The sequence below is a fragment of the Silurus meridionalis genome, chromosome 4, assembly GCF_014805685.1.
Source record: "Silurus meridionalis isolate SWU-2019-XX chromosome 4, ASM1480568v1, whole genome shotgun sequence".
NCBI classification, from domain to species: Eukaryota; Metazoa; Chordata; class Actinopteri; order Siluriformes; family Siluridae; genus Silurus; species Silurus meridionalis.
This window is the reverse complement of record NC_060887.1, coordinates 33,414,938-33,427,436: the sequence shown is the minus strand read 5'-3', so window position 1 is coordinate 33,427,436 and position 12,499 is coordinate 33,414,938. Positions and strand designations below refer to the sequence as shown.

General features: G+C 37.9%; 1 protein-coding gene across 1 annotated transcript; it reads right to left on the bottom strand.

The window, feature by feature from the left end:
• Positions 1-600: 600 nt before the first annotated feature.
• Positions 601-12,409, bottom strand: eci2 (enoyl-CoA delta isomerase 2). Its single transcript, XM_046846139.1, has 9 exons — positions 12,237-12,409; positions 9,923-10,067; positions 8,772-8,870; positions 4,943-5,051; positions 4,743-4,845; positions 4,546-4,666; positions 4,329-4,418; positions 2,993-3,136; positions 601-1,324 (listed from the first exon to the last, which is right to left on the bottom strand). The coding sequence occupies exons 1-9, from the start codon at positions 12,392-12,394 to the stop codon at positions 1,169-1,171; spliced, it is 1,125 nt and encodes a 374-aa protein (XP_046702095.1). The 5' UTR covers positions 12,395-12,409; the 3' UTR covers positions 601-1,168.
• Between the last annotated feature and the right edge of the window lie 90 nt (positions 12,410-12,499).

Below are 12,499 nucleotides of genomic sequence, written 5' to 3'. Positions count from 1 at the left end.
TCCTGTTCTTAGCTGTCAGGAGTGGCACCTGGTGTGGTCTTTTGCTGCTGTAGCCCATCCGCCATATATATATATATATATATATATATATATATATATATATATATATATATATATATATATATATATATATATGTATTGTCTTAATTGTAACTTTCATGGTAATGATAGTTCATGTTGAGGCTGATGGCTCATAAACCAAAGACAAGACAAAATAAATGATTTACACCTATATAGAGACTCTGTTTATATTGTATATCGATGCTAAGGGCTGCTACAGGTATAGGCTTTCTGGGCGAATGCACTTGTTTTGTTTTTGTCCTTTTTGTTTTTTTATTCTTGGTAAAGGCCCTTAAATATGATCTTTCTGGCTAAAGACCTTTGGTTATGGTCTTTTTGGGTGAAGAACCTTGATTATGGTATTTTCTGGTTAAAGACCTCTGATTAAAAGGGTTTCTGAATAATACCTCTGGTTACAGGAAATCTAGTTAAAGACCTCTGAGTGAAGAATTTCTAGATTGAGGGTATTTGGTTAAAAACCTCTGGTTATGGGGTTTTGGGTTAAGGACTTCTAGTTAAAGTAAACACTGAAACTGTACAGTCATTGCCTTAAAACTTTATTTCTGCAGTAAACATTTTATAAAAACAACAATCAAAGTTGTCTATCAGAAATATCTGTTAATATTTCAACATATTAGAAAACTTAATCCACACCACATAATGATGTGTAATACAGCGCTATCTGTATCATTCTGATATGGCCACAGTTTCCAAACATTTTGTGAAAAAATATTTTCATTTTTGTAGCTAATTAGTACATAATAATTATAATTTAGTTAATGACTAATTAACCTCGCAATATAAACAAATCTTCAGAGAAGAACCAATGTTTAGATGGCGATATGTACAATAATACAGTAGCTGTAAGTGGACAAAGAAACTTGTGTGTGAAAAAATCTGTGCTTGTCACTGAGTGGATTAAAATTGAACTAATGATTAAAAATGAATGACACAAGCTTCATATTCCTCACTTTTGTTTCTTCTCACAGCTAATCACTGGTTATGTTCACCTTCGTTATGTTGTACTGAAAAAACTGACCACAAAAAAGCTTGTGCTTGTTAAAGCAGGAGGTAAATGAAACTGCAGGGTTAATAGAATATTTTCTTGTTACAGCTTAGCCTTGCCCTGGAAGAAGTTCATGATTGCCTGCATGCACTCATCAGAGAGCCAGCGCTCGATCAGTCTGTCCACCTCGGCATCGTTCACAGCGTGGAGTTTGTCCTTCTCCACCTGACGTATCAGCTGCTTGGACAGAGCCAGAGACTGAGGAGACAGAAGATACGATCAGAAACGTGAAAGGTGTGTGTATGATCAGTGTCTGTTCTGCAAATCCTGAATATTAATTTTACAAAATATTAAATAGTTTACAGACATTTTACAGACAGAGAGAAAATATAAGAACTGTAGCAATAACGTGTGTACGTTTTTTGTGAATATAATTTTGGTACAGTGTAAAACTGTTACTGGGTTTATATCTGTTTGATTGTCTATATATTTCTAGTATATAACATATGTATATGATACAAAGACACTAAATTAACTTGTAATCCAATAAAATAAGTTGGCCAATAGTGGATTTTATCGATAACTATATCCAGGTTGGATCGTACTTGCCGATACCCGATTAATCAACCAATAGTTTTTTAAATGGATACTGGATTAAAAAACAAACATACAGAACACTCCATGTAAAATATTACTGAACTATTTTTTTTAAAGTACAGAATAATGAAAATGTGCTCAATAACAAATAAATATATTACCGCAATTTCCGGACTATTAAGCGCACCTGAATATAAGCCGCACCCACTGAATTTGACAAAGATTTTTATTTTGAACATAAATAAGCCGCAGGTGTCTACACTGAAACTAATGAACTTTCCCCAGGCTTTAATGAAAGACAGTGTCTGTTACACGGCTTGTATCTAAACAGTAGCCTACCAAGAAAGTCATTGTTCACCGTCTTCCTCCTTCCTTTCACAACTATTTATTTTGGCATTGTTGTGCGTTTAAAAATCACCATCGGTAAATCTTTTCTCCCGATGCCGTGCAGCTCAGAACACAGGTGAAGTGCGTTTTTTTATGCCCGGTTGTTTTCAGCGTGACGAATGATTCGCATTTCCTGTAGACAGTCCGAGTGAGCGGCAGGTCAAACGTCAGAGGAACCTCATCCATATTTATGATGTTGTGCCGCCCGATTCAGTGGGAGCGCATCTGATTTAATATAAAGAGTTTCATTGGTTCACCTGAACCCGTTCGAAATTTAATTAGTCTAATGTTATGGGGTTCAGATTTTTGGCTTGAAGTTGGTGAAACCGGTAAAAACCCAGGAAAAATCCATTCATTGTATAAGCCGCAGGGTTCAAAGCGTGGGAAAAAAGTAGCAGCTTATAGTCCAGAAATTAAAATGAATAAATATAATCATATAATTAATACAAAAATAATTAATATAATATAGAGTTGTCCCTGCACTGTGAGCTCTCCATGCAGCATGCAGTCTCATGTGTAAAAACAAACACGTGGTGTCCCTAGAGGCCGCTCTCGTAATGACAGCAGACCGGAAGCAGGAAAAACTATCGGTATGGATTTTTGGCAATAGCAGATATTTCCGGCAACCAGTTATCAACCTCTAAAAATAACATAATAAAGGGAAAATTGAAAAGGTAATTGGAAGGTAAGCAGAGGAGAGGATGAAAGAAAAAGATAGGACAGGAAACTGGAAAATTCCAGTTCTATTTATTCATGCAAATGACCACAGCTGACCTCTGGCACACACTTAAAGTGCATTTTAAAAATTGCGTTTTTGTGTAAAAGCGAATCGCGTCCACACTTAATTAGTTGAAATGAAAACTTGCACCCACACCAGCCCTTTGTGGAAAAGATTGTACACCCCTGCTGTGATAATATTCATTCAATCATTCTGTTGCTTACATTTGGAGGCAGTTTGGCGTAGGCCTTTAGCCTGGTCCAGACCTCAGACTGAAAGCTGCTGTCAGGAAAAACCTCAGTCACGAGTCCCAGTTCACACGCCTGTGTAGCAGTCAGCTTCTTATTGAACAAGAGTATCTCGCTGGCCTGCACACAAAGAACACAGACAATTCATTTGAAAACAGCTTACAGCATTTTAGGCACATTTAGTGCATTCAAAAATTCAAAAGAGTGTGCTACTTTGACATTTTCTTCTATGCAAAAACCTAATTTCCTGTTTCCTGAACTGTAATTGTAACTCGCTCGCTTCCAGTAAGAGCTTTAAGTTCAAGGTCGCAGTGAATTCGGACCCTATAACAGGAAAACTGGGTGTGAGGAGGAAATACATCATAGACAGAACACCAGTCTCTGGTATGTTTTGAGAGGAAAAAGGAAACCGGAAAACCCAGAGGAAACCCATCAAGAACTCTGCACTGACAGTAAACTGAGTTTAGGCTCGAAATTAATATCCTGGAGATTTAAGGGAGCCACACTAGCTGCTGCACCACTGCCCCACAAACACACATGCTGTCTAAGAGTTAGGGTTGGGGACATGCTGACACAGATCTTCGGTTAATGTAAAAACATTTGAATGAGGAAAAAGTGTGATCTCTGTGACTTTTCTATCGCATGACTGTTGGCACCAGATGTGCTGGTTTAAATATTTCAGAAACTGGTTATTCAGAATGGTGAGGAAAAAAAAAATCAGTTCTGTCAATATGACAGTGATCATGATCATGGTGATGAGAAAAGGGTCACAGCATGCACAAAACCTAAAAGTGTATGGACTACGACAGCTGAAGTGCTTAACACTGATTATCTCTTCATCATGGCACAAGTTAGTGGAGTGGGTGGAATATTATTAGGCAGCAAGTGAATATTTTAACAGCGAAGTTGACGTGTTAGAAGCGGAAAAATGGGCAAGGATTTGCTTGAGTTGGAAAAGGGACAAATTGTGATGTCTAGACATGATGTCAGAGCATCTCCAAAACTGTAGCTCTTGTGGGCTGTTCCTGGTCTGCAGTGGTCAGTATCTATCAAAAGTGCTCCAAGGAAGGAACAGTGGTGAACCAGCGACAGGGTCATGGACGGCCGAGGCTCATTGATGCACGTGAGGAGCGAAGGCTGGACTGTAAGGGCCGATACAACAGACGAGCTCAAATTTAATGATGCATGACGGGTCCTGACTGTTTGGCTGCTAAAGGGGGACCAATACAATATTACACAGGTGGTCATAATGTTATGCTTGATTGGTGGCCATAAAGTTATGCCTGGTCAATTGTTTCTATCAACAACATACCTTTGCAGCTCCCATCGTTTTAGGGAAGGTGTATGACGAGCAACCCTCAGGGCTCTGTCCCAAATTGCTAAAAGGGGTGTGAAACGTTGCCTAAGGATGAAATTTCAAGAAAAAAAAACATTATTTCATCACAAATCTAATTCAACTGATTACCAGCTACAAATAAAGGATATATAAATTTTTTTATGGTGGTGTCAAGTCTGAAACGCCAGCTCACACTTTCTGTAGCATAGACGACATCAAAGAGGCCAAGTATAGTGACAGAAATCCCCACGGCTGGTCCATTTATGACAGCAATCAGAGGCTTTGGGAAGTCGATGTAGGCTTTCACATAACGCCTGCGTAAGAACAATTCTTAATATCGAATTGCCGACTAACACACATGGAAAGAAATCAGACCGACTCGGAGCTTGCCTGAGGAGCTCGCCGGCATCCTTAGCCATCTTCTCAACACCGCCCTCTGGGATTTTAGTGAAGTTGTTCAGGTCATTGCCACTGCAGTAGAAATCACCGCTGCCTGTTGGGATAAAATCAGTAATTTAAAGATATTTAGATGATTTTTTTTTTTTATATAAACAGGTCAACATGGTGCACTTGAATCCAGTGTGCTGTACCTGTGAACACTGTAATGACCGAGTCATTTTTTCCAGCAAAATCAAGAGCCTCCATCAGCTCGTTATACATCTGGAGCAAAACAAATAGTTCATGGTATAGTTCAATATGCAAAAAGAATTAGAGAAGGTATAATGGCATTATTGATTTTTTGCAAAAATCAATAAAGAGCACAAATCTCCACATGCACACTCTAAAATTTAGTGGAACATCTTCCCAGAAGAAAGAGTGTGACTGAGTGTCAATCTATCTATCTCTAAATATAGACAAAATTACTTTTTACACACTTTAAACAAAATGAATATTTCATATCCATAATTCTGCACTATTCTGAGAATATAGCAGACCTTTTTGGACCTACTGTATAATTGTTTTAAATCATTGTTATGTAGTATATACAGTACTGTATATATTTATACGCTATATTAACTATATATGCAGTATATAGTGTGAATACAGTGTAACCTCGGGTTACGAACGCCCTGGCATACGTATAATTCAGGTTACGAATCGCAGTTCATCAAAATTTTTGCCCCTGGTTACGAACAATATATCGGGATACGAACGTCGCTCTCCAAAAAAATCGCAGGCAAGTTGGTTGTTTTTGCTCTATCCACGCAGCTCGTCACATCAGTTAGCGTCCTGTGTCCCTAGCGAGAGCATCGTGTTACTTATCCGCTTGAACTTTTCCCGGCGGCAGCGTAACAACTCGTTAGTTGATGCTCGTGGAATGATGAGATGGACAACATTAGCCGATGCATAACCACTTTACTTGTTTTATGAAGATAGATTAGCAGGGTTACAGTCTTTTCAGTACAATACCCATAATGAATTTCACTCTGGACTTCAATACCAACTGATAGTAGCCTTAAAGAAACAGCTCTCATTTTCCCTCTAATGCAACAATTGTCTCAGCGTTCGTGTTAATAACACTGTCTTTAATATTCTATAATATAATATATAATAATATATAAATAATATAATATAATAAGATTCTCCTTCCAAACAATAACTCTCCCTCCTCCCCTTCTCTGACGTCGTCTCCTGCAGCGAGTCTTCTCAAAGGAAAATACCTGGTAAAGATCTTTTCCTCTTTTGTATGTTTTTATGTGGTATGATTTTAATATAACATGTTAAAAGTAAATAATATTAGTGAATATTGGCTTTATTTTTATTTAAGTAATATTTTGGTTGTCCAGAACGAATTACCAAGTTTCTGTTCATTATTATGGGGAAATTTGTATTGGGATACGAACTTTTCAGGTTACGAATCGCAGTTCATCAAAATTTTTGCCCCTGGTTACGAACAATATATCGGGATACGAACTTTTCAGGTTCTGAATCGCAGTTCATCAAAATTTTTGCCCCTGGTTACGAACAATATATCGGGATACGAACGTCGCTCTCCAAAAAATCGCAGGCAAGTTGGTTGTTTTTGCTCTATCCACGCAGCTCGTCACATCAGTTAGCGTCCTGTGTCCCTAGCGAGAGCATCGTGTTACTTATCCGCTTGAACTTTTCCCGGCGGCAGCGTAACAACTCGTTAGTTGATGCTCGTGGAATGATGAGATGGACAACATTAGCCGATGCATAACCACTTTACTTGTTTTATGAAGATAGATTAGCAGGGTTACAGTCTTTTCCGAAGTACAATACCCATAATGAATTTCACTCTGGACTTCAATACCAACTGATAGTAGCCTTAAAGAAACAGCTCTCATTTTCCTCTAATGCAACAATTGTCTCAGCGTTCGTGTTAATAACACTGTCTTTAATATTCTATAATATAATATATAATAATATATAAATAATATAATATAATAAGATTCTCCTTCAAACAATAACTCTCCCTCCTCCCCTTCTCTGACGTCGTCTCCTGCAGCGAGTCTTCTCAAAGGAAAGTACCGGTAAAGATCTTTTCCTCTTTTGTATGTTTTTATGTGGTATGATTTTAATATAACATGTTAAAAGTAAATAATATTAGTGAATATTGGCTTTATTTTTATTTAAGTAATATTTTGGTTGTCCAGAACGAATTACCAAGTTTCTGTTCATTATTATGGGGAAATTTGTATTGGGATACGAACTTTTCAGGTTACGAATCGCAGTTCATCAAAATTTTTGCCCCTGGTTACGAACAATATATCGGGATACGAACGTCGCTCACCAAAAAATCGCAGGCAAGTTGGTTGTTTTTGCTCTATCCACGCAGCTCGTCACATCAGTTAGCGTCCTGTGTCCCTAGCGAGCATCGTGTTACTTATCCGCTTGAACTTTTCCGGCGGCAGCGTAACAACTCGTTAGTTGATGCTCGTGGAATGATGAGATGGACAACATTAGCGATGCATAACCACTTTACTTGTTTTATGAAGATAGATTAGCAGGGTTACAGTCTTTTCAGTACAATACCCATAATGAATTTCACTCTGGACTTCAATACCAACTGATAGTAGCCTTAAAGAAACAGCTCTCATTTTCCTCTAATGCAACAATTGTCTCAGCGTTCGTGTTAATAACACTGTCTTTAATATTCTATAATATAATATATAATAATATATAAATAATATAATATAATAAGATTCTCCTTCCAAACAATAACTCTCCCTCCTCCCCTTCTCTGACGTCGTCTCCTGCAGCGAGTCTTCTCAAAGGAAAATACCTGGTAAAGATCTTTTCCTCTTTTGTATGTTTTTATGTGGTATGATTTTAATATAACATGTTAAAAGTAAATAATATTAGTGAATATTGGCTTTATTTTTATTTAAGTAATATTTTGGTTGTCCAGAACGAATTACCAAGTTTCTGTTCATTATTATGGGGAAATTTGTATTGGGATACGAACTTTTCAGGTTACGAATCGCAGTTCATCAAAATTTTTGCCCCTGGTTACGAACAATATATCGGGATACGAACTTTTCAGGTTCTGAATCGCAGTTCATCAAAATTTTTGCCCCTGGTTACGAACAATATATCGGGATACGAACGTCGCTCTCCAAAAAATCGCAGGCAAGTTGGTTGTTTTGCTCTATCCACGCAGCTCGTCACATCAGTTAGCGTCCTGTGTCCCTAGCGAGCATCGTGTTACTTATCCGCTTGAACTTTTCCGGCGGCAGCGTAACAACTCGTTAGTTGATGCTCGTGGAATGATGAGATGGACAACATTAGCGATGCATAACCACTTTACTTGTTTTATGAAGATAGATTAGCAGGGTTACAGTCTTTTCAGTACAATACCCATAATGAATTTCACTCTGGACTTCAATACCAACTGATAGTAGCCTTAAAGAAACAGCTCTCATTTTCCTCTAATGCAACAATTGTCTCAGCGTTCGTGTTAATAACACTGTCTTTAATATTCTATAATATAATATATAAAATTATTATTGTTATAATAGATTATTTATATTGCCCTTGCTACTGATGCCTCTGGCTCTGTTATTAGCAAACAATTTATATTTGGCTTTGTGACAATGTCCAATACCAAAATTTCTGTAAAATAAAAAAATGTGAGAAACTTTTTTAGACTGGAGGTCAAAAGAAACTAAACATCTAAAGTATGTCAGCAACACAAATTACACCAAAATGTCACCTTCGTGTTTGGCCTGAATCTTCTTCAACATTACCAATCAGTAGAATTTTAACTCTAATCCAATCTATTCACAAAGTTTACCTCATATTCAACCCATCCAATATTAACAGCATTATCTGCAAATCAAAGAACAAGTCAGAAACAACTGTTTCCTCTGTGGTACTGAGGAGATTCTGCTTTCTATGTTTTCCTGTGTAAAAAAAAACAACACACAATTAAACGAACACATTTTATCAGCTCACCTGCGCCAAAGCACCCAGAGACTTCCAGGCGTCCCACTTTACCTTGTTCACAAAGTCGAGCATTCCTGGTTTTGGAGTGTTGCAGGGTCCCTGTGTTGCCTGGTCTCACACATATACACACACAAGAGTCAAATAAGTGAGGACTTGAGAAGCTGACAGATAAATATTGAGAGACTCATACCAACATTATCATCATCATCAGTAGTGGTTTTAGGAATATTTAATAATGTAGCAATACCACACAAGCAGAAATAGGATCATAGGATGATAATGCATTTATCTAATTGCATGTATAATCACAGCATGCTGATATTCAGTGTAACCACTCATGTGACTGTGAGTGGGACCTTTGCGCAACAGTTTTATAAATAAAATGTTATATTAAATAAGTGATATTTTGGGTAATCTGGCAAATGTTCATCTGTGCTCGAATAAGTGAAGTCACACTTGATTTATATCTGGCTAGCTAGCTCACAATAATATTACAAACATGCGTCTGGTGAAATTCACGTCTATTCTTTCTTTACATCTTCCAAAAGATATGAGGTGGGATAAAAAAAAGTTTCAAGACTAATTTTGTAACACGCCAACAGATGGCAGCACAAGGCTGCACGCACAGTCACAGGGAGCGCTGACCTTCATAAGACAGTGTGTCCAAAAAAACTTCGACCTGTGTACAACTGGTGCTATTCTGACTTGAACGTTACTGCGTCTGCGATTTCATCACGGACAGCAAGTTAGATCGAAGAGCAAACATAAAAATTATCGGCGAATCTGCCACAGAGACGTTTGACACGAATCGGCGAGTTTACAGCGATGTCTGAGTCTGAGGGAGGATGAGGGTGGACGAGTCTGAGGGAGGATGTCCGACAGCGGCAGCGAAATTTGTGGCGGGCTAGTTTCGTACCACCTTTTATATTCATTAAAAATGTACCGTTTGCTATGTCTGCTATTGCTGTCGCTAACTTTAATGTAGTTACTGTTTCAGTGGCACTCAATCATACGTGGCAAACAGAAACGTGCCATCTCTGGATTAGTCACAATCAGTTCAGTGTTCTATTGTTTAAAGACTAAATAATATTGGTGACCAGCTATAAAACTCTGAACAAACAATTTTGGCTTATAAAGCAGTCGGGTTTTTTCCCCCTCACCTGTTTAAAAAGGGCATAGATCTTGAGTTTGACCTCATTGCCAGGGTCCTTCTTCAGTGTCCCAAGTTGAACCTTGGCCTGGTTAAAGTCCTCCACTGAAGCTGCCATCCATACACCAGTGGTGTGCAGCTGAAGACCAGGAATCCTAAAGAGAACACAAGAAACGGTGTAGAGCCCGTCATTATCATCATCATTATCATCAAGCAAATGTGTGCAAATTCAGATTTGCAAATTCGGGGGGGGATTATAATATATACCAAAGAGAACAGCAGTCCTTTACTCTTTTACTTTCCCTCACCACGTCATCATGCTTAAATCAATCAGCTTCCGAAGCTCAAACTTTCATGATAGGTAGCACTAGCAGCAAGCGGAACCCTGACTAGCTGAGCCGAGTCTCTGCTGTCTGACTCGTGTTGCTGCATCTCAAGCTTTCAGTCCAACATCTCCAGTCTCGATTAATTTAGAAACGCACTGGATTTAAATGAACGACATTGTGATATTAGAAGCATTTTTTCCTCATTCGTGTGTTTTTTTTTTTCTCGGAAGGAATACCCAGGATGTAATTCATTATTCGTACTTGTTTCTGATCATTCACAAGTGCTGCAATATTGGGGTACAAAACCACTGCCTTTCCTACAGAAACAACGAACAACAAATTAGCACAAAAAGGTAGTGAATACACTATAAGTCTAAACTATCGGAAGTGTACATATTTTTGTGTGTCCTGAACAGAGTCCTGACCACATCCCCAAACAACACAGATGATCTCAAACACTGACTGAACACCAGACCTCCTCAAGCACCACCAGATCTCACTAATGATCTCACTGAATGATCACAAATCTCAACAAAAGCTAATAATAATAATAATAATAATAATAATATCAGAAACCACACAAAAACCATAAAGATGGTGTTGGATGTTCTTCCTTGGATTGCCTTAAAACTGTACCAACTGCAAACAGCTTGCACTCGGGTCTCGGATTGAAAGTTAAAACTATCATAAAATGAAAATGATCAATTAAAATCTGCTGCTTTATTTCCTGTTCACACACAGTTAGTTACAATTAACAAAACTGTTTGACTCTACAGCAGGGTTTCCCCAAACACCGGGCCATGAACCAGGACCGGACCCTGGATAATTTGATTCTGGGCCGCACAAAAATAATAAAATCATTTCCAATTTATTGATTTTCGCATATTTCAAAGACAGTTTCCACCTGAGCCGATTTCCCCGCACTTTTTAGATCAGGTTTATTTTTGCACCGATAAATGTTTACTAATTCTGCATTATAGTGAGTTGATTTACATTTTATCATATACATAATTAATTACATGTGACATGAAATCATATGTTTAATAGTCATATAATATGCTCATTATTGGGTTTAGTTATGTCTGTTGGTGCTTTTTACTTGTCACATACTTTACAGCACAGTGAAATTCTTTCTTTGCATATCCCAGGGGGATTTAGCCGTGGTACAGGGCCCATGGAGCTCAGGAGTGGCACCTTGGCAATACCTGGGCTTAAACCACCAAACTTCAGATCAGTAACCCAGAACCATTCACTGGTCCATGGAAAAATTGTCTTCGGTGAAACCGGCGATGATAAATGATTTATCATCTTAGTATCCGGTGTCACCCAAATAACAATAGGCTGTCTTTTGAGTCTGGATTGATTTCTTTTTGAGTTTTTTTGTGATAATGGTCATCATTATTACAAATAAAAGGTGTTTCAAGAATGGAGGTGTCACATGTTCTTCAAGTTCATTGTCTTTCAAGTATATTATTAATATAATATAACTTATATAATATTAAAGTTTGTAATGATGTTTTTGAAATGCATTTAAATGCATTTTAATGAAAACTATAACAGGGGTCCAAACAACAATTTCTTCGAATGTATATAGAGGAAAGGTCAGCACTTTCCAGTCATGTGAGCCAGATAAATATAGAATTAGGGTTAAAACACACAGGTTTTAATATTAAAATAATTCTGCTGTTTATATGCAAATATTGTGTACGTTTAAGAATATTTAAAACAACAAACAACCAGAAAAACCTGCTTTATGCCATTTTTACACTCTACTGCAAACTGGGTAGAAGTCCAAATAGCCTTTCTTCCTTTATATGTGCACTACGTAGGGTAAATATAATAACACAAAGTGGCTATTTGTATTATACACTACACCCTTTATAGTGCCCTTTGTGTGTTATTGGACTAGCAGCAACTAGGTTGTATATTAGAGGGTAAACTCGCAGTAAACCGACATAATCATTCACACAGCCTGGATTAAATGTACGGGTCACTCACCTGGAAAGTCTGAGAAAACGCCTCGATAAAATGCGGTTCATATCGACTGTAAAATACATAAACCCAAAGTCCACAACCGGCACCGACCGACACCAAAGCGTCACCGAGTTCCGGTCTAAGCCACGCCCACTTTTGGACAAAGATGTGTCGAATACCATCGAGTCGGCTCTGTGAATCGGATCTGTGAATCGGCTCTTTCAGAGCGGACGCTGAGAGAGTATTTCGCTTAATTCGTATTTTCTTTCTTTCTTTCTTCCCTCCTT

What these genes read in the sequence shown, in the direction of transcription:
- eci2 (XM_046846139.1), bottom strand. Translation starts at nt 12,394, where the DNA reads ATGGTATTCGACACATCTTTGTCCAAAAGTGGGCGTGGCTTAGACCGG. An exon ending in GATGCCGGCGAGCTCCTCAG is followed by an intron (nt 4,667 to 4,742) that starts GCAAGCTCCGAG and finishes GTTCTTACGCAG; the next exon opens with GCGTTATGTGAAAGCCTACA. An exon ending in TCGTCTATGCTACAGAAAGT is followed by an intron (nt 4,419 to 4,545) that starts GTGAGCTGGCGT and finishes TTTCATCCTTAG; the next exon opens with GCAACGTTTCACACCCCTTT.